Raw genomic sequence first — 20,960 nt, 5'->3', positions numbered from 1 at the left:
TAATCCACTAAATCAGGGACTGTAACAGGTTCAACTTTGAAATACACTTGGACGGAGAGCGAAATTGAGCTTCATGAAAGCGTCCGGCGCCAAGACCTGTTTGTGGAGTAGGTATACGCACCAGTAACATCATTCCCAGTAAGACTAGGCTGTGAGTAGAAGCTCCAAAGACTGTAAACCAGGCGTACGACCATGATTACCCTGTGGGTATTGTTCTTCGGACTCTTCTCTTTCGTGCAGTCATATTGCCCGGGTAAATAGCAGACTTTTTAAGTCCTTCACCCGGTAGGACGGTTAATTTCCAACAGGCTTGGAGCCGTATCGTCGAATCAGGCTCTCCATGGTAAAATACCCCCACCATGTTCAGAGCTCTGACTTTCCTGAACCTCCAGCAATTCGACCCCAGCTTGCCCCTGCGCCTTTCCAGTTGGCCATTGTCGGGAGTATGAGGTCCCATGACTCTCCGTTCCAGAACATTTCCGAGTGAATGGATCCAGATACGTACCGAGTCTTTTGGAGTCTCGACACAGCGTAGGAAAGGGACAGACGACCCCACGTCATAGTATAAATTCCGAGACACGTCTTTCGTCCCTCCACCATTTTCGTATCAACCTTTTGCTCCCCATTCTGTCTCACGATGAGCTCGCGGACTGCAACAGCCCAGGTATGTGCAAACACCAGTGTGCATGGGTCGTGAAAAATACCAACAGTGACCTGTTTAGAACCCCTCGTTCATTCTCGAAGGAATTCACCAGGTGAAGTTCGAGGACCGCCCTGTCCCAGAGCTCAAAAGCCCCTACGATGTCATCGTGAACGTTAAGTTCACGGGGATTTGCGGCAGCGATGTATGTGCAGTCAAATTGACCCGGGCGGAGCAGCCCACTCACTAACATCCACCTAGGTTCATTATTGGGACCATGGCGCGATCGGACAATTTGTGGTGAAGGAGCCCATGGTTTTAGGCCACGAATCCTCAGGAGTCATCAGCAAAGTCGGCTCAGCGGTCACCGGCCTGAAGGTTGGCGATCGCGTCGCAATGGAGCCTGGTATACCCTGCCGCCGATGCGAGCCTTGCAAAGCAGGCAAGTATAACCTTTGCGAAAAAATGGCTTTCGCTGCCACCCCGCCCTATGACGGTACTCTAGCCAAGTACTATATTTTGCCTGAAGACTTTTGCTATAAATTACCTCGGTCGATCAGCCTCCCCGAGGGTGCACTAATGGAGCCACTTGGCGTTGCCGTACACATCGTGAGACAAGCCGGCATCACCCCAGGTCAAACCGTTGTTGTCTTCGGGGCTGGTCCAGTTGGCCTCCTGTGCTGTGCCGTGGCCAAAGCTTTCGGTGCAGCCAAGATTGTTGCTGTAGACATCCAGAAGCCAAGATTGGAGTTCGCGAAGCAATTCGCTGCAACAACTATATTTGAGCCTTCTAGGGTTTCCGCGGCGGAAAACGCAGCCCGCATGATCGAGGAAAATGATCTTGGCCGTGGTGCAGATGTTGCGATCGATGCCTCCGGTGTTGAGCCATCTGTCCACACGGGTATCCATGCCCTTCGCCCTGGTGGTACTTATGTGCAAGGAGGTATGGGTAGAAGCGAGATGAATTTCCCCATCATGGCAGCTTGCACAAAAGAACTGAACCTAAAGGGGAGTTTCCGCTACGGCAGCGGCGACTATAAGCTTGCGGTTCAACTTGTGGCTTCTGGTCGGATTGACGTGAAGAGATTGATCTCTGGGACCGTAAAGTTCGAAGACGCTGAACAGGCGTTCAAGGACGTCAAGGCCGGAAAGGGCATCAAAACACTCATTTCTGGCCCTGAAACAAACATCTAGACAAATTACTGGGTATTGAAAGTTTACTTTTGGGGGTGGGGTATAGGATTGTCAAGAAAGCGCGATGGGTGACATGTTATGGAAGTGTTTACTGGTTATATAGTCAGTATATCACGATTATTCAAGGGCAAATGGAACCCAGAGATAATTTATTATTGTGATACACCTGAAAAAAAAGCCCACCATCTGTCAGGTTAAGCAAAAAAATATTTTTTTCTTTTCTATTCTGAAAAAAGAAGTGAAAAGGCCAATATGAATTGCATGATGCTACTGTACATATAAAAAAGGAGATTGCATACAGATACAGAGCTTCCCTCCACAGCTTAGAGGCTTCAAGAGTCCTTGAATGTTGCCTCATATCTAGGGAACTAGTTAGCATTCGGCCACGTGTTTTAGGGGTAGAAATACATACCTCTTCCCCCTGAATGCCCATAGGCCCCAATTACCGCAAGAGACATCATGCGGATCAAGGTCATTAAGATCCCACCTTAAGCTGCGGAAAATATTCTCACCAGGCTCGAGCAGTATGTCAAACTCTCCTGCACACTTGTCGCGCACCCAGTTGATGTCCCTTTCCATATCCCACTGCGTGTAGCCCGTAGTGATGATGGGAATCTTGGTCTCAAGGAGCAGCGGCAGCGTCTCTTCCCACTCATGGGAGCTGGCAGGGTGTCCAAGACCGGGATGGAAAAGTACAACACAGTCGAGGTACGGATCGAACGGCTGGAAGTATTGTGCTTTATACATTGTGTGGAAGTAATCCACATAAGTTGTGATTTTCATCTGACCGCCTAATCTGTCCTCAACAACTCCCCCGAACGGGTTCTCCGGCGTCCTCTCTGGAAGAGGGAATTCCTCGTCGCGATTTGCCATGCTTTCGGGGCCGATGAAGATGAGATTAATGAGAGACCGTGGGAAGATGTGGCTAAGTTGGAGCCACACATCACGAGGTAGGGAAGACTCAGCACGTGCACCTAAAATAAAGACCCGTACTGGAGGTGCCTTCACACGTAGACCTTGAATATCGACACCTTCACCAGTCTTGGGCGGGTGTAAAGAGTAACGGAGGGCTAAAGTATCGTGTTAGCGTACGGTGAGTAAACAGCGAGCATTGCTTTTTATCCATCTTACCGCTAACACTCTTGAGACCTTCAGCCGTAAGCCTGCTACCCTTCCTAATACTATACGGACTTAATTCATGCAACACGCTACCTATCGTAAGTGGGTAGGTCAGCATGCGCGTCACTTGCCGCATGCTTCGATCATCGTTGATTGCATCAAACTCCCTGGTATAAAGAAAAGTATCCCAGTTTGTCATATTAATAACAAAGTTCTCATCCTGTAGGCCAGGATACGCGAATTCCGGGAAAAACCGCCCGGAGCGTAGGTCATGGTCGTCTTCATTGATTTGCTTAAGAGTCTCGCAAACTTCCAAGTGGGCTTCAAAATCATCCATCCAATGCCCTTCAGAGCAGTAGATTGGGATGCCACAATCCGGGCACTCAAAGTGCGAATGGGCTGGGGGAAGAGTAGCATTGGAGGAGCTTTTGCGCGATTCTGGGTCATGCGGTGAAACCGGCACTCGTGTCTGTTGGTGGCTTGGATGGGGACAGAATGCGTTTTGTTTGATAAAAGCCGCACGCTGTCGGATCGCAGGTGACGGGGATTGGGAGAAATTGTGAAATAGATTATTTGGTTTCAAGAGCGCTCGGGGATCTGGGGCGGAGTTTGAGGTTGCGGATGTTGCTTTTTGTACGACTGGCGGAAGAGGTAAGTTTAACGACGAGACATGTTTGTTTAAAAGCAACGAATCTTTGGGTGAAAGATAATTATTGCCTCGAGATCCAAGTTCTCGGGTCAAGTTAACTGACGAGCCATAACCACGTCGAGAATTGAGAGTATGGGTTGATCGTAGGGAAGACCTAGAGGATGCAATAGATCGACGGAGAGCCTGCAAACAGCGTCCGCAGGTAAACTCGCCGGACATTGTGTTGGTTGAGTGAGGTGCTCAACGTGCGGATCATATGAGTGTTGAGCTCAAGTTTGGACTATTTTCTCGCAGCCCCCGTAAACACGTGACTGCGACCATCGGTAACCGAAGCTGGTTTTAAGGCTATATAGTCTACGTATCCGCAGTGCTACTTCGGTTGTAGTTATACTAGAGGTGATAAGCAGTACTGAATATATGCATTGTTGGTAATTATTCACGTAATTGTTGCCTATCCAAGTCTGTCTTTGGCTGTCTTTGCAATGACATCAAAAGATGTCTTCGCACTTGCGCCAATCTTGATTCGCCCTACAACCCCAATAATCACCTGTGTGCTTCCAGTATTCCTCTCCTGTAATCGGACACTTATCTTTACTAAACCACCTGGGGGTATAATGTTCTCCATTGGTTTCTCTCTCTCTTCTTTTGGCACGCTGCTTCTCCTCAACCCGATGCTTTTCGGTAGCGGCGAAATCGTATTCGCCCTCCTCCATCGCCCGTTGATCAGGCCGGAGACGGGTATCAGTGGGCGGGAGCTGTGGTCGTAGGCTGTCAGTGAGCGAATTAAGCGTGATGACGAATGGTGTCAGATTGAATGGAATGCCAGTTGGTCGGGAATGAGCTTGCCAGACTAGAATTGTCTTGGCTGACTCCGGATCCTGACCAGATACTGGTGCTTCGAATCCTGGTGTGTGACGAGCGTAGATTTTGTCGTTCCATCGACCGCCAATACTCCACTTAGGCGAGCCATCCTGACCGACAACTTTGCCTGACACCTGGTACGCAGATGACGCCTTCCAGCCCCTAGGCTTGAAGTCTAGATAGCACACCTCGCCGGTAGTCCAATTCTTGATCTCCATCAAACCATAATTGTCAACAGTGGGATTACCAGTGATGATGCCGATAACTGATGACGTGACCTTCTTCCACGTGTATAGTTCCTCGCCCCCTGACGCAGGCCGTAGCTTCAAGAACCACGTTCCAAGGAGATTGATGTCGAAGGATTTCCCATAGAATTTAGATTTAAGAGACGATTCCCCCTATCCCAGATCAAGTCAGCCTCAAGTCATAACTTAGTTCCGTATGAGCTTACCCAGTAATCCCATTTTGGTGATTCGGCTAGAGCAACCCCAATTGGCGGATGGTGGCTGACCTGCTCAACGAAAAACCGATAGCCCTTGTCCGGTCTGACATATTCGAAGGTTTCGCCTAGGAGAGGATTGAAGGGTTTGGCAACACGTCCGATGGTGGAAGCGTATTCACTTGCGGCATAGGCAGCGACATACACCAGTCGCTCCATTGAATCAGTCTGGTCGGCAGCAACGTCAAGAAGATCGGTGTATTCTAGGTCTTCTGCCACACGTTGAAGTAACGAGGTTGGTTCGTTGAAAGAGACTGGAAGAGTCATCTTTGTCATGTCTTTTCCAATCATAGATTTCAAAATCCCCTACAATGGGATGTTAGTTGGGGATGTGGATGCAGAGCATTTACTTACCCATAGTGAGATTTTAGGTCGATTGTCATAGTCCATTTTAAGCCTCTCCCTAACAGGATCTTCATATCCTTTGAACGACGGTGAAATCTCAGAGCGTCTAGCAGCACGGAGCTTACTCGTCTCCTCAGGCGCCGCCTCTTCCTCCTCATTTATCTCAGGAGCTGTACGATCCACGACCTCGATCTCGCCGGAGTCGATCGCATCGAAAAATTCATCTTCTTCGTCATCGTCATCGTCCGAGCCATATAAACTGCTAATTTTTGATAAGGCGGACTTTTTGTGATGCAACAGTGGCCGCTCGCGTCCTTGATCTTCGGGGTACGAGGGATTCTCCACGATTTCCATAGCTTGTGTCGTCGGTTCTTCTTCACCGTCGAGTCCCACTTCGCCAGACGCGGCTTTAACGGCGGATCGACTGATACTTGGTGAGGTGCTCTCCAGCGCCTCCTTAAGCGCTCGTTTCGTACGCCGCCTCTTTTCCTCTGACTCGCCCATTTTAGATTGTAATTCATCGTGCTCTTGAGCAATTCGTGCCATGCTTTCTTCCCACATTTTGCGTAGATAGGCCTCTCGGTTCAGTCGATATTGCCAGTATGAGTCGCGATCCCGAGAAATTTTCAGTAAATTTTGCACCAAGTCCTTCAAACTACTCACAGCCCCCTCGTATGCGGCCAGGGCTTGATCAACCGCATCATCTGAAAGCGTAACCGCCGGATTACTTGCTTTCTCCGCTTGTAGTGATGATGCAACATTGGCGAGTATCTCAAGTTGGAGCTTTGCAGATTGTGCGGTGATATTCATGGCATCCTTATCAGTAGGTGGCGTCTCACGGCTAGAGGCATAGTCGACATATTCGTCATCATCACCTTCTAAGTCAGGGGCGGTGGTAACATGACTGGCCACCCTATTGATATCACTTTGACTGGGCCCTTGGTCTATGGAGCCATACAATGAACCATCGTCATCAGCGGCTACCCCTTCTAGAGTAGTGCGAGACGTGTATGTGCTGAGTCTCGTGCCACTGCTACTTGGAACACCGAGAGACATTGGCGCTAACCCCTTTCCACCAGATTTAAAGCTTGGAGATTCGGAGAGATTCTCACTAGGTCGGCCGTCAATTTGGTCAATCTTTGCCTGACGCAGTATTTCAGCGTGTTTTGTTTGGCGCTTTTCTTCCTCCTTGGCCTCATCCTTTGAATATTGGATCGCATTATTAAGTGTCCAAAACCAACGTTTAGCCTCTACAACGTGGTTTGCTTTGAGATGGTACTTAACGGACGACTTTCCATGAATTTCAAACCGGGTCTTGTCCTGAGAATCCATGTTGAGTCTTGCAATTTTCATGTTGATAGCACCACGGCAGGCGGAGCCCGCATCGTCTGACACATTATGATGAGAATGGATGGTATAAAAGGTGGGTTCAGAGGAAGCCACTTACCCTGGTGTTTATAATAACTTAAAACACCATCCTCAAGAACAAACCATCTTAGTTTATAGCCGCTGGTATAGTTTGTCCACTTCTTCAAGTAGCCCTTCATTTCCCGAGAATCTTTCCCCGCAAAGGAGGCCTCCCCAGCCCCCGGTCGTCCCGACACACCCTGACCCGAGCTAGTACCGAGAATGGCCTTTTCTTGAATGCCCCGCTGAGCTATAGCAGCGGCCGGGGACTTCTTAAGTATCGCCCGCGTCCTGTCATCTTTCGTCACATCTTGGGGCAGCTTTCCCTTCTTGTCGCGACGAAAGGGATCAGCCCCGTGCATCAAAAGGATTTGGATAAGCTTTGTGTCTCTTTTTCTAGAGCCTTCATGGAGGAGGGTACCGCCCGACTGAAGCGTAGCAGGGTCCGTGACAAGATCCAGAGCATTAACATCTAAAATCCCTTCGACACGCGGCTCCTCCAACAGCTTCTCTAACCTGTCATAACCGCCTTGAGCAATTAACGATTGGATCTCTTGTGTCTTTTCGTCAATGAAAAGCGAGCGAGCAAGCTGCAGCTGCTGGAAGATCTCGGGTGCGCGCGAGGCTTCGAGAGCCGTTTGTCCACGGTAGTTGACGATCGAGTCGTTGATTGAAGGTCTGCCCAATAGCTCGCGTATGATGGGGCCGCGACCAAGTTGTGCAGCAAGATGAAGAGGTGTATTGCCTTCTCGATCCCGCGCATTGATATCAATATCGTTGCCAGCTGACAGCACGTACTCAACAACCTGTGGTTCCGCACACTGAATCGCCAGATGGAGGATCGTGGTGCCAGATAGCCCAATCGCACCTTGTGGATCTTCGCTTTCCTTGATGGCCTTAGAAATCGCCGTTGTGTCGCCGCTTCGTAGGACCTCGAAAATCCGGAAGGTTTTAACAGACTGATCCAGGGACATGGCCCCGCTATCCTGGGTTAGAGAGGGTAACTTCTCGATATTGTCGCCTCCACGGTCCAACCAGCTAGGGTCCGATGCGGGTTCTACAGGCATCGTGGGGAGGTGTGTCTCTTGGCGCGACCTTCGGAAACTGGAGTTTCGGTGCGTTGAGCTGGCGGAGATCGACAAGCTGCTGCTGTTGTTCGCTGGGGGCGACGTGGCAGAGTCGGCTGAGCCGTTGTCGCGACTGCTGGTTTCTTCGCGGTTGTCTTTTGACTTATCACGATGCAGAATCGCCAATGCCAATGCACTTTTAGAGCGTTTGTGTCTAAAAAATAGAAGCGGGGTATGTTAGCAATGTCGTCACTCGAGTTCCTCTGATCTCCTTAGCAAAGTGACGGCGCGCGAGGCAGCCGTATGCAGCTGGCTTATCCAGCAAGGGTAGAGTCGTCCAATGGAAAAGTTCAATGCCTTTTCATAATTCATGGACTCATTTTCCCGCACGCATTAAGTATGACACCGCAAAGCTCGATGACCCATGGAACCAGAAAGAGATATGTCTAAGGCACTTACCCTTCGGCCTTTTCTGTCATTGCTCTGGAATACTAAATACGCATAGGTGGGATGAAACGCGAGGGAAATTGGATTTGATGAAAATGTAATAACTTCAGAAAGTAATATTTTTTAGCAAGATGGTTGAGAGATGAAGAGCCGAGCCCCAGGAGAGGAAGGCGTCGATCTTCCTGAGCTTGTGGCGCCTTGGCGACTGTTCAAGATAAACCTTCAATGATATTGTCCAAACCACGATGGTGAATACACCAGTTTGTCCCACTAAGTGAGTAAGCAGCAAAATGTTACCACGTAAATTCTATAGCCGTGGAAATACGCATTGCATTCAACCCGTAGTATGGCTTAGGGCAACTGCATGCCTGTATGCATGGACCTGGAAACAATACTTAGCCAAGTGCATTCTTTGAAGGTGGAAGTTTATTATCCAGTAGCACCACAAGCACCAAATCAAATTCCCCATCTCACATGCTCATTAATTAACGCAAATTTATATTATGCATACATATACAGCGAAAATTGCGCCCTCTATTTCTAACTAGATATACACCTTTTTTCGAGTAAAAGGATCACCCTATTGTCTCTCGGGTGTCTCCCCACTCACCAAAAGGATGACACTTCCAAGTTGGCGCTTCAAGTCTTCCTTGTCAACGTCGTGAGTGTCCTCAACTTCCCCCCACATGTCCGTTTGCCACTTAACTTCGAGACTGGAAGCCTCGGCTGCCTCTTCAATGCCAAATTTCTTCTGGCCCGCCCTTTGCAGATGGCGGAAGTTCTCGCTCCACTCGCTCACCAGTCTAACAGCAACTAGCAGGCTCTTGGAGGCAAGTATACCCCTTTCAAGGGCAGCCAGATCATGGGCCTCCAAACCCTGAACCCATTGCTTGATAATATCTTTCGTCGCCGGAGCTTGGGACGCCGGGAGGATACTCTCCGCGTCTAGAACCGGTACTATCTCAATGCCAGGCCATACTTTGGTGCTTAGAAATGCGATTATATCCTTTGCTACTCTCATTTGAGCCTCCCGAAGTGTTTCTTGCCTTTGATCGTTTCCACCAGCCTCAACGGCGGATTCGCTGTGTTCCGGCACCCAGCAGAGCAATGTATCCGTATCAAGATAGCGCATTGCGGTTTTGACTATTTGATCTCGTGCAAGTGTTTCTCCCGCAGCGTCCTCGTGTGCAATGTCGGCTGCGCGCGCCGTAAGAGAGGTTAACGGGATCATGTGATTCTTCAAAGCTTGTTGCGCAGTGTTCAGTACATCCCATTCCAAAGCAATTGCATGCGCTAGATATGGTTTTGTAGGCGGTATTGATAGGACGCTTTTTGAGGGAGTCCGGACTGGCCGTTTATCTAAAAGAACCTGATACTCGCCCCCTGTAGGCGCAAGAGTAGAACGTTAGCAACTGGGAAAAAAGGATTTTTTTTTTAAAAAAAAAAGGGGGGGAAAGGGTGAAGAATAGCGGAAATACCCTGCTTTATCTGAAAATCGACATCTTTCCAAAAGCGCTTCTTCAGTGTTGTAGGTTTCTTGGTCGGGCGAGGTTCTGGCTCGGTTTCTGATAGCTTTTCCTTGCCCTCTGCTTGATGAGTTGCACGCTCTTCAAACCTAGGGGATGGCGAAGGGACCTTAGGCGGAGGTCCATGTGCAGTAATTGGGTGCGCAACGGCCGCTTTCAATGTAGAGGAATGGAGGGCGCGGCGTCTTTGGGTACTGTGTCGCGCAGCAGTCAAAAGTGGTTGCTGTGGACGGGCCGTAGAAGTTCGAAGAAACGGAATAATCCCCTTTTTCACCATTCTGGAAATTAAAGATGTATACTAACGCTGCGGCAGCGTGGGAATAATCTGCTGGGATGGCCCTAATCTGAGAGAAACGCTCGATCGCTACTTGGTGTACTCTCAGAAGGCCGGTCAATTCGGTCTATTCCCGGAGGCAACCTCGTGACTTCGCGCTGTCTCGGTACTCGCCACAAACGCCACACTTTCATTTCCCCCACAACTAATGTTAAATTACAGTATACCAAAAACGGACTTTTGAATGGAGTAAATGGAAAAAAAAAAAAAAAAAAAAAAACCTTTTAGAAGCGGTTCCGTATAGAATATTAATGTTGAAAACCTTTGGTAATCGATATTCGTAGATAACAGGTGCTCGCTGAAGACAATATAATATCGTGGCCCCTTCGTTCCTTCCACAACAGTACCGAGGTATAAACTAGTCTACATTGAAGGCCACATTATTATTGCGTCAACGGACTATGATAACTCCAGTAGTATCAATAAATAAAATACTCTACAGCGGTTTTTGTTTTCCCTCTGGAACAGGGGCCACACCCTTCCTCTTATCAACCCTTCCTCCAATAAATTTAGATCCAAAACAGATACCAAGAACCATTCACATATCAACCAGTTAAAGAACGATTAAACCCTATATCGAGCAACATTTGCGACACTATACGTAATCTCCAGGAGTTTATTAGATATTACCGTTGCAAACCGCTAGGCAGGGTGGGTAATCGGAGAAACAAGAGGGAAAGAAACAAAACAAAAATAAAGCATTATCACAAAATCTCAAAAGGCCTCCCAATTGTTGATCTAAGCAAACGGAAAAGAAAATAACAACAAGTAACAATTTTGGTCAAACAAGTAGAACAGTGAATGAAGCGACGAGAGCCCGCCCACGCTTTTGTAATTTACACGAGGAATATAACAACCTCCCAAGTGAGACTTGTAAGAGATAGAGTTAATCATCAAAAGTGCTTGCACAGTCCGGTTGGCTCGATGGGAGCTAAATCGACTGTGACAAGGCCATCCTCACGGGATGAGGCCTAACAATAAATCAGTTAGGGCACCTTTGGCAGAAGAGAAAGGCACTGCCGTATAGGCCCTTTATATATAATTTCTTGAAAAATAGCATCATAAACCATTTCTTCGTAAGCGTCGAATGACCAACCAGCGGTTGGAGGCCGCTGCACCACGACCTTAGAGCGGGAATTGCATGTGCGGGTGGCTCAAGAAATATCAGCTGCGGTTACGCTGGGCACCAACCGATGGTGGAAATCGTTCCCGTTGAGTCTGAATTTGCGATAGTAGGGTTTCTTCAGAGGGTCATCGTCTGGTCGTCTCTTCATACGTTCTGCATCAAAGTCATCGGCACCTTCACGACTACCCCATGTGGTCTAAAGCGCGAACAAAAGACAGTCAGCTGGGTATAATGATTTCGCGTGCACGGCTAGTCTTCAAAGAGAGTGACGAAATGCAAGCAAATGCGTGGGGGGTCAAAGCGAACGGGTTTATTAGCAAAACATATGGGGTGAAGTTGGCATCAGAAGGGCAGGAAAAGGGGGGAATATGTACGAGTATATGCAGAGGGAAACATTTCCAATAGACCAGACAATAAATCACGATGACTGGGGAGAATACAACAAAAAACAGCAGGTTGCCACATACCGCACTAAGGGTCATCACGGCATACATCTTAATCGCCCCATGGAAATATCCAAAAAGGATCGACACCGGAAGGAAAACCCAATCAATCGGGAAGCGGATGTAATGACCCAGGAGTTTGATAAATTTGCTGACAAACATCCAAACAGCAAGAAGAGACATAGCTAACGCATGGGTATGTTCATCCCAAGACGCAGTAGCCTTATGACAAAGGAAGATAAGGGCCAAGTCACCGAGGAGAGCTGGGGGTGACAGTGTTGTCATATGAACAGCATATGCACTCCAAAGTTGGCGGCTGTTATCAATTACGTAGAGCGTTAGTCGACAGACACAACAGGAATATCGACGATCAAAACAAACTTACTGCCAGATATGACCTTCATCGAACATACTTGTGAGATTGCTCCTCCAGTTACTACGGGACCATCTTGCACATTGCTTTAGGAAGGTTGGGTTATCTTCCAGTGTTGTTTGGACTTCAGCTTCGGGGTGGTATTGCATGAAAGTCTCCCAACCATGCGAGACCATCCAGCGGGTAATGAAGTTGTCGTCATCGGCGTTCAGCTGATATTTTCCGAACCACCATCCTTCATTGGTAAAGGCGTAGGTAAAGGCATCATCCTGCAGAATGCTTGTCTTGTACGCAACGGTTCGCCCAGACATACAGGGGAGTCCACCATCGATGTGGGTAGTAGCGGCACAATCAAAATTCCTCCGTTCCAAGTAGAGGGCTCCAAGGAATCCCCAAATACGCTGCGAGAGGGTTGGGGAGGTAGCACGTTGAAGGCGTTGGCACGTTACTACACCTCCGTATCGTTCATCTTTTTCGAAAGGAGCTAGCATCCAAGTCAGCACCTTCGGTGGCCAGATCACATCATCGTCAGCGAACACTGTGATTGCTGTTTGGACTTCAGGGATAGCTCTAGTCATCTGGCGACGCTTATTTGGGTGGGTAACGGTGAATAGGCGGATCCTTGATTTAGCAGCAGGCATACGACTCATCATGCCTTCGGCCTTCTTTTTGTTTGCTTCAATTGTAACAAGAAGAAGTTCAAAGGGGCGGTTTGTGAGTATGGTCTCAATTGTTCGCTCCAACTCTTCACCACAGCCATCCAGCGTCGGGATAATAACTGTCACATCATCCGCAGTCAATCTCGGGTTTTCAGGCGGGGTTATAGGCTTGAAGGTCCAGAATGAAACCAGATTCACAACAAGACGAAAATACCGGTAGAAGCTGTGAAATAGCATAACCAGGTCAGCTAACTTTCTGTAAAAGGAATTGGATTCCCAAACAGAACCAGGAGGGGCACTAACAAAAGAGCGATAAACGCTCGCATATACGTTATGTGCATTATCAGGTCTTAGAGGAATCAACACAATTCTTCTGTTCTCCCTAATAAGAAAAAAAATAGTGCTATCGATTCCGTGTGCTTTTGTCTTCTTTTGGTTTATCCGGGTTTTTCTTAACTGCCAGCCTCGATGCACATGGGTCGCAATACTCAATGTGCAGAACAATGACCCTTAGTCTTGTTCTTCCCAAAGTCAATTTCAGCAGTGGAAGAGGCTTTGTCCAAATCTAGGAAGGCCAAAAAGAGGATCTTTTCTGAACTAACAGACAGGAGAGAAACGAGTGGCAGTATATAGAGATAAGGAAGTGGAAGTGGATGGCAAACGAATGTCTGGGCGAGGATGGCTCCTCATGGACTAACAAAATTGCCTCCTAGGTCACGTAGAGAAATAGTTTCTCGGAGGCAAAAGATCGAGGTCTCTCTGACAGCAGCATTGGAGACTTTTATTTGTCGCCGATAGAGTCGAGGCAAGGCTGGCACATGTTCCAAGTGGTATCCAGACCACCAATCAGCCACTCCTGAGACGAGAAATGGGGAAGGGAAGAGGGGGGGGGAAACGTAAATAAATAAATAATAATAATGATAATAAAAAATTATAATAGTAATAAAAATAAGTCTTTAACGGATTGTCATTTTGAGTGTTGTGCAGGTGCCTCGCGCGTCAGACCCTGGATGATGGATCTAGATGAAATGAATGGAGGAATCAGAGGACAGTGCAAGTGGAGATGGATTGGCGGCGCACGAGCAGCAACTTCGCACTAGCGAGTGGGGAGAAGGGTGGATGACGAGGCGCTAACTTGAAGCCTGAGAGCGCCAGAGAGACGGCGCGAGGTCCTCTGGCAAAGCTAGGCTGGGAGCCGACTCCCACAGTGGATCTCATCATTGCCATTGTCGAAGCCTGCCAGTGCCGGGTGAACAAGGAGCTCGTCCTAACCGCCCCGGTCACTTGCCGTACTCCCATACTCATTCTAGTAGGCATACTGCAGTCCTCAGCTTTACCCTCGCCGACTCACAGCCTAGTAGGTATTCCGATTTGTGGGTTCGTCCTTTTGTCATTGCATTTTTGCGTTCTACTTTGGTACTTTGTGCCCTCGGCGGCGGCTGATTTGATTTAACCAACCACTACCACCAGCAACTAAGTTAAGGCCTAGGCCGAATCTGCGAGCGAACCGAGAAGGCTAGGAACTCGTACAAATTACCCGTAATACTACTACGGAATTACTGAACACCATCCTGGAGATAGTAGGAGTCGAATCATAAATTCATATACCGCAAAATCGGGAAATGGTGATGGTTATTGCGAACCTTTTGAGACTGCAGAGTGTAGAGTGCAAACTCCAATGGTTGCAGGTGGCAGATGCAAAAGTATCTGGGCTGACTGCTTTCTTCCCTTTTTGACTTCGCCTAGGACAAGTAGGGAAAGCTTCTTGCACACCCACCTTCCCGACCAGCCCATCTGCGTCTCAATCTCATGGCAATACATACATACTTGCGGATGAGTCAAGGCCAGAGAACATGAAATTGGAGGGTCACCTTTCTCTTTTTTCTTTTTTTTACTCATGAATAAGTATTTCCCTTTTTTGTGGCGGAACCAGAACTAAATACTTGCATCTGAGGTGACACCAGAGGGCGGAGGGACTTATCTTGATCGGCATCCAAGCACAGTCGCCATACCTGCGACTGGAGTAAGAATAAATCTCCGCATGTTTAGCCTTGTTGATATCACCTGTTTAGACCTCATGATTCTACTACCACGACTACCACTAATGCTATTCTGGTCAGCGCGGGCGGCACTAAATAAATTGCGAGCTGGGGCACATGAACTCGCGGTGGCAATTCCCAGCCTTTGAATCATGGTCGGCGCGCGCGAGGTCACTTGTTTTGCAAGAGGCTCTGTTCGGCACGAAGATCAGAGCGTGCGAGAGAAAAAGAAACCATAGGGCGTGGAACAGATGCGATTCGCAAATCAGAACCATTCAATACGTAAGGCCTCCAGTGTAGTCGAAGAGAAGTTAAAATCCGACCAAGGAAGTGACGCCCCCTCAATCACGATCGGCTCCAGTCAGTCACTTCTCTGCAAGACAACGAGAACTCTAAATTCGCTGCTGGTAGAGGGGAAATTGCAATTTACAGCTCGGCGACCAGCTTGATGAGAGCAGCTCTTTCGCAACTTGCAGCGTCAAGCCGAGCTATTTTTAAAACATGGAATGTGGAGGAGGTCAAAGGAAATGACTAAGTCATGACTCAAGTGCAATCACGCTCCCTACTCCCATTTATTTTAAAACCAAGCTTGGGAATGAATGTTCGAACGCCCTTGTCCTGATCATAATTGTCTTCAATCTCCCAATCTTCCAACATCGACCTCAGTCAGCCAAAGTCTTAACTTCTTAAGTGTAGTACGTACCATCTACAAGTGGTGATCCTAGCGGCGATCTCTCCATCCCTGTAAAATACCGGTAACTTTCTACGGAGAAGCCTGGTGCCGTTAGGAGGTATATGGGGGGGGGGGGTTCTCGTCACGAAGGTAGCCAGGCGCAGAAATAACTCGGCACCTAGTTGAGACGTTATAGTTTTTAAGGCTTCGAGGCTTACAAGCAACATGCATCATGCTCTTCAACCGGGGTTTCATGAGCGACTCGGCGAGCAACAGGGATACGGAGTCGAGACCATCCACCCAAACCATGTCCAAGTCTTCACCCAGCGGCAAAGGTGGGCAATAATAGCAATAGTACTATTTATTCATTTACTCATTAAGTTATTATTGATGGGCTCGACGATCACCTTGTAGTACGTAGTTCTGGCTTAAGCGTCTGCGGGACCTTGACATCATGAAGCAGATGTGGAAGCCAGTCAACTCTTTAGTGATCTTTCCCGGCTCGGACTGAAATTGTAGTCAAGCAGTTGGGATCCTCCTCCGAAGCCGATACGAGTGTGCAACATTCTTGAACGAGGCGCAAAGCACTGACAGCACGCTTTCCTTTCTACTGAATTCTGTGCATGCACAAGCCATAAACTTACCGAGTGCTCCCCAAACTCCCAGAACAATACCAAAAAATAAAAATAAAAATAAAATAAGGCAGCCACGAGAAACTGTCTGTATACCAACATAGTAAGTAAGCTCTACGTTCGGAGCAACTACGTATTTGGAATTTCGGTGCCCACCATCAAGTGGTTCTGTGGTTCCTGTCAACGTTCTCAGGATCAACTCATATTGAAGATCCTCGGCCCCGGTCATCCCGTCGCGTTGCCCCATCACCCCCGCCTCCGTCCTTGCCTTGAAGTCTCGAACCGTTCACAACCCAGCGCCTTATTATTGCTAGGCTGTTTCAGTTACAGCGCTTCGCTGCCCAGCGGCTGCTGGCAATATAGGTAGGGTGCATCAGGAAGGCCTTCCTAACAAAATTTGGGGCCGTCCTGGCAATAAGTTGAATTAATATTCGTTTCGTGCCGTCTCGTTGCGCTCGGACTCCCAATTCTCAGCAGCACGAGGACGATGATGGATGGGCCCATGATAATAATAGTCAAAACCATCCGGACCGAGACTTGTTTCTCGCTCTCTTACGAGCTGCGAGTTGCGAGTCGCGGGGCTGGTTAACTAGCTTCGGCGAATTGTGTCTTGCATAAGCTAAAACTGAGGCTTCTCGCCGAGCCCTAGGGGCGCATACTTCCTAAAAAAGCAAAGCGTTGTCCAGGGTGCCACATCAACAGGAGATCAGTGGCTGGCATTGGCTGCAGATGATAATCAGCTTCCTGCATGTCACCATAAACGGCTCAGACTGGCTTCAACCAAGACTTTTCGACCGTCGATACCCTGGTCTGAGCACTTCTTGCAATCATGCACTCCGATGACGACCGACACATTATTATTCGAACATTTTTTCATCATCATCTCGTTCCTTTTTTTTTTTTTTTTTTTTTTTTTTTTTTTTTTTTTTTTTTTTTTTTTTTTGGCCCCATACCCATCTTCAGGCTCTTGGACGAGAAAAAGGTACAGTATCTTATCGCTCACCGGCTCCCGAGGACCATGATACTACCCAAAAGCCCGCCAAGCTGACCCGAATTGACCTTGAGCAAACTATTTACTTGGGGATCGAATACAAGGGCTCGAAGGAAGATAGACATGTTGTCCGATCTAAATGGGTGGCGGTCTCTATCATTCTTCCTGGATCATTTTGCCTCTTCAATGGCAGGCGCCAAAGTACCGTATCACGCTCACTCCTGGGCAGTGAAAAATATACGTAGTGACCAACGGAGGAGGACATAGAGATCCCCAAATTGTAAATCTCATCTCGGTTGCCTCGGAACAACAACCGAAGGAGGCCTGAGAAGGGACAGGAGTTCGCTCACAAATAATCTCGAAACTCCATCTCTATTGCCTCGTACTTTCGGGTCATTTCTTATCAGAAACACCAAACACTGCATTTCTCGTCTGGAAGGGTGGAAACGCTGCCGTCTTAATTTGTCCAAACTTGGTAGCTTGCAGGTAACCTGAGCGAGGGAAGCAGACGCGTATCTCGGCTGCACAGACATTATTAAACACACTGGCTTGGACTCCACTGACCGAGGACCCGGGTGTGGAGCGAATACATGACCGACAGCGCAGGCGGCAGTGACACCACTCAGAGCCTGGAGTCGCGTCCTTTCTTGTGTCTTGTAGATTCAGAGCGCGCACAGTATAACAAATTAGAAATATCATCGGCGTCGTCAATGCCAAATCAATCTGGAGTGTTATACCACGTAAGCAAATATGCAACAATATCATCCACAATTAGCAATATCAAAGGTATCTTTAATCGCCTCTACACAGTGCGTTGTGTGTGTATCCTAATTTCTATGCAGGAGTATGGGGAAGCTGGTGTGAACAGGCCTGTTCTTCGATGCTGGTTCAATGGTTGCTATCTTAGCGCCCGGCTCCACCACCATCCCCAGGACGTTTTACCTTACCCCCTATTTCGAGTTACGGATTGTTGAACAATAATGTCAAAGTCTTCGTTGTTATTCGTTGGACGTGCCGGGCATGCATATTGCATCCCTTCTCAGCACGGCCTGGATCCTTCGACCGGCACGGAAGATCCATTTCGATTCCTCGTCGCCTCTGATCTTAAGATTTTTCAAGGTTCCCCTGTAGCCCATCCTGACATGCAATGGGGAAAGGCTCAGTGGGAGATCGCATGTGAGAACCAGCTCGTCTTTTATCCTTGAAAGGTTTGATGTTCGTGAGCGGTTGGTACCGACCATGTCAGATCATTAGTCGATACGATATTTCAACATCTGGATCCTTCGCTCTTTCTTGTAGGAGCTCTAATGCGTGATTATTAGGCCCTTAAAAGAAGAACGCCTGCCATCACCAACTTAGCAGAACAATTGGCGCTTTTCAGTAACCCTCGGGTACAACAGCCTTCCGTGTGAGGTTCCGTCAGATTGCAATTATCATTATTACAGTTCGGGGAATCCAAACGAGGCTACTACGAGCGAGCCCGTGCGAGCCGGCAAGAGCTGTCTTTTCCACCAAGTGCACTTCTCTTAGTGGTGGAGACGAAGTGCTCCTTCCTTAGGGAGGGAGTCGGCGCCTCCGCCAGCCGCCCATACCTGGTGGAACCCGTCGACGGAATTGGCCGATTAAGGAAGCAGTCTTTCGAGTCTCGAAAACTCAAATGGGGCCTGAACAGGTGAACTTCTAGTTCGCTCCCTGACGACGACTTCGTGGCAAGACAACCTGGGGCGACGGCGGCCCTGTCTTTGTACCGCCGCGTGGAGGTTCCAGACAGGCTGGGAAACTAAGTACCTTGCCAACAATTTGAGTGCTTCGAGTCCGCCCCTCGTAAACCGTTCCCAGCGAATTGGAAATAATTAAGGAAATGATTGCCCCCTTCATGGATCATGCAGCTGGGGTTCCAGTCTGCCTCCAATAGCACTCCGTACTCGATAAGGAATAATACCTCGCTCCATCTGTTTCCCAACTCCCCGTACTCGACCACTTCTGCAAATATCAGATGCTGCCAATTAATCCGAGTGTCAGAGGTTAATCAGAAACTCGGAATAATTGCACCGGACCATGTCACTGCCACAACCTCGCAAAACGGGGGTCTACCGTCCCTCCCCGTCAGTCTCGACCCTTGAGTCAAGTACATATTCAGGTCCGGCGGAACCCCACCGAGGGCCGGCGGCGGTTGATTTTCTCGACCAGCTTATCATACCTTCACCTCGGTGATCCTCACAAAGCGGCAACAATCAGCAGGCCTCCAGAACCATCTGGCCCGGACTTACACTACTGCAACGCTACTGCACCTCATAGCCGTGCTCAAACTCACTCGCTCTTGTTTTGTTCGCTCCTCTAGCCACTTTCTCCAAGAAGCCTGTGGCTCTTTTCCCTCGAGTTCGGGTTCGCTCAGGTCGCCGGCTACCTTCCAAAGTTCTTGTACCTGGCGTTGCTCACACCCGTATTCTGGTTTGACCATCTTGGTTGAACTGAATGATACAACTTCTAAACCGGAGCTTTCTATAGGCCTCCTCGCATCAGTTTGAACCCCGAGGGGAAATATTCGATTCGAATGCACTTGTACGCGTAGTCGAAGTGTAAACGCAGGTACAACGTGCATCTATGCCACCTCGGCAGCTATGCCAAGTACTCGGCTATACACATACTTCCTTTAGAGCTTAACGTGATACACTCCTTGCCAGTAACCGGAAATGAACATACAACACGGAACCTTAACTGCATCACTCTTTACAAAAATCGTAGCACAGATCAAAATGGAGGCAATGGTAAGATCTTGTAGAGTCCAATAATACGGAGCCTGGACACGCTCTTCCAGAGTTGAGATCTGCTAGCGATCAGCTTGTTCTCTCAGAGTACCAACAGCACGTGCAGGTCTAGAACCTGATCCTGTCCTGCAACAAATGCCTAGGCCTAATAATCTCTCAAATCGTGATTAGCACGGTGTGGGCTCCTCTGTCGCTATCGAAGAAACCGTGTATCGCATGGTACAGACGGGCGATCCTTTTCCTTCTGTTGCCGAGTCTGTCAGGTTCGGATCCTCTCAAGTCTCAATCCTTCACCTCCATGCTCGAAAGGTGACGGGTGCCAGGAGAGACGCAGATTAAACGATGACGTCAAGAGTCTCAAAATGCCAATGACCGCTGCGTCTTAACATGCCCACCGCACCTGCATGCCAGTGAGGAACTGACAGTTCTCTCAGAACCATGCCCGGAACTGTACCTTATGCTTCCCCCCGAAGCACTAATGTACAGTTAGTTATTTATCCCCAGCGTCCGGAATAGGATCGGCAGGGAATATCCTGGCTAATCTCGAGCCCATTTTCGAGAATGGCGCAGCACGCGTCACCCTACCATATCTCTACACCTCCTTCCACTCATTCTCTTTCTTCCCGCCTACTCTCTATATTAGAGTGGAGCCCTCCACTAAACGGTATTACTTGTGGGGATCTAGCGTATCAAACCTCTAATGGATGGTTAGTCCTGTATTACTATTTCCGACTGTGGTATGATGGCAGACTTGTTACATACAAAGGTATGCTCAAGACAGTAAATTGGGTTTTGACAGCTTCGTCATGCATCCTAGGGGCCACTTGGTGTGAGCGGTACTTCGCAACCTTAATAGAAAATAGGTGTCTGCAGTTCTAGATTCAACATGCAATAATAACAGGCACTTCGGTGCTCAGAGATTGGCCCTAAGAGAATCCACGCCGGTTAAGGGTCCGTCAAGTATCATAATAAAATCAGCATACGCGCTTAGCACCAAAAACCAATTTAATCAGTGCTGCTTTTAATAGGAATTGATTTATCATGGCCTTCTTTATCCCAGCCCACTAAGTTAACTGCCTAGCAGCCCACTGGCAGTCCGTTTGCTCACCTTGAGATCTCTTAATACACAGGTATTCTGATCGACCCTAGCATATGATGAATACGAAAG

The 20,960-nt window shown here is 48.4% G+C and overlaps 5 protein-coding genes across 5 annotated transcripts; 1 reads left to right on the top strand and 4 right to left on the bottom strand.

The window, feature by feature from the left end:
* The first annotated feature begins 173 nt into the window (after positions 1–173).
* On the top strand, positions 174–2,248 carry ASPVEDRAFT_47900 (NAD(P)-dependent alcohol dehydrogenase). Its single transcript, XM_040813886.1, has 3 exons — positions 174–664; positions 723–845; positions 902–2,248. Exons 1-3 carry the CDS (start codon positions 638–640, stop codon positions 1,832–1,834), a joined length of 1,083 nt encoding a protein of 360 aa, XP_040674483.1. The 5' UTR covers positions 174–637; the 3' UTR covers positions 1,835–2,248.
* ASPVEDRAFT_57732 (uncharacterized protein) lies at positions 2,167–7,688 on the bottom strand (the record flags this gene model as incomplete). Its single annotated transcript, XM_040815374.1, has 7 exons — positions 2,167–2,194; positions 2,247–2,904; positions 2,966–3,841; positions 4,114–4,861; positions 4,915–5,268; positions 5,317–6,695; positions 6,755–7,688. The coding sequence occupies 7 exons, from the start codon at positions 7,686–7,688 to the stop codon at positions 2,167–2,169; spliced, it is 4,977 nt and encodes a 1,658-aa protein (XP_040674482.1).
* Positions 7,689–8,626: 938 nt separating this feature from the next.
* ASPVEDRAFT_47896 (ATP synthase complex assembly protein ATP12) lies at positions 8,627–10,132 on the bottom strand. The gene is made up of 2 exons (XM_040813885.1): positions 9,707–10,132; positions 8,627–9,611 (listed from the first exon to the last, which is right to left on the bottom strand). The coding sequence occupies exons 1-2, from the start codon at positions 10,029–10,031 to the stop codon at positions 8,809–8,811; spliced, it is 1,128 nt and encodes a 375-aa protein (XP_040674481.1). The 5' UTR covers positions 10,032–10,132; the 3' UTR covers positions 8,627–8,808.
* Positions 10,133–11,242: 1,110 nt separating this feature from the next.
* On the bottom strand, positions 11,243–13,030 carry ASPVEDRAFT_144824 (glycosyltransferase family 2 protein; the record flags this gene model as incomplete). The annotated part of the gene is made up of 4 exons (XM_040808021.1): positions 11,243–11,410; positions 11,682–11,973; positions 12,043–12,912; positions 12,993–13,030. 4 exons carry the CDS (start codon positions 13,028–13,030, stop codon positions 11,243–11,245), a joined length of 1,368 nt encoding a protein of 455 aa, XP_040674480.1.
* Positions 13,031–14,366: 1,336 nt separating this feature from the next.
* ASPVEDRAFT_47894 (uncharacterized protein) lies at positions 14,367–14,888 on the bottom strand. Its single transcript, XM_040813884.1, has 2 exons — positions 14,810–14,888; positions 14,367–14,712 (listed from the first exon to the last, which is right to left on the bottom strand). The coding sequence occupies exons 1-2, from the start codon at positions 14,880–14,882 to the stop codon at positions 14,585–14,587; spliced, it is 201 nt and encodes a 66-aa protein (XP_040674479.1). The 5' UTR covers positions 14,883–14,888; the 3' UTR covers positions 14,367–14,584.
* Between the last annotated feature and the right edge of the window lie 6,072 nt (positions 14,889–20,960).

This window comes from Aspergillus versicolor (assembly GCF_001890125.1).
Source record: "Aspergillus versicolor CBS 583.65 unplaced genomic scaffold ASPVEscaffold_16, whole genome shotgun sequence".
NCBI lineage: Eukaryota > Fungi > Ascomycota > Eurotiomycetes > Eurotiales > Aspergillaceae > Aspergillus > Aspergillus versicolor.
The sequence above is the reverse complement of the archived record's forward strand: the minus strand, read 5'-3'. Positions and strand labels throughout refer to the sequence as shown.

Excerpts from the sequence above, each read along its gene's own strand:
- ASPVEDRAFT_47900 (XM_040813886.1), top strand. The coding sequence starts at position 638 with ATGAGCTCGCGGACTGCAACAGCCCAG. Across the intron at positions 665-722 it reads CGCGGACTGCAACAGCCCAG|AACCCCTCGTTCATTCTCGA; the intron begins GTATGTGCAAAC and ends TGACCTGTTTAG. Across the intron at positions 846-901 it reads CGGGGATTTGCGGCAGCGAT|GTTCATTATTGGGACCATGG; the intron begins GTATGTGCAGTC and ends ACATCCACCTAG.
- ASPVEDRAFT_47894 (XM_040813884.1), bottom strand. The coding sequence starts at position 14,882 with ATGATTCAAAGGCTGGGAATTGCCACCGCGAGTTCATGTGCCCCAGCT. Across the intron at positions 14,713-14,809 it reads TTTATTTAGTGCCGCCCGCG|TCCAGTCGCAGGTATGGCGA; the intron begins CTGACCAGAATA and ends ATTTATTCTTAC.
- ASPVEDRAFT_47896 (XM_040813885.1), bottom strand. The coding sequence starts at position 10,031 with ATGGTGAAAAAGGGGATTATTCCGTTTCTTCGAACTTCTACGGCCCGT. Across the intron at positions 9,612-9,706 it reads CGATTTTCAGATAAAGCAGG|GGGGCGAGTATCAGGTTCTT; the intron begins GTATTTCCGCTA and ends TTGCGCCTACAG.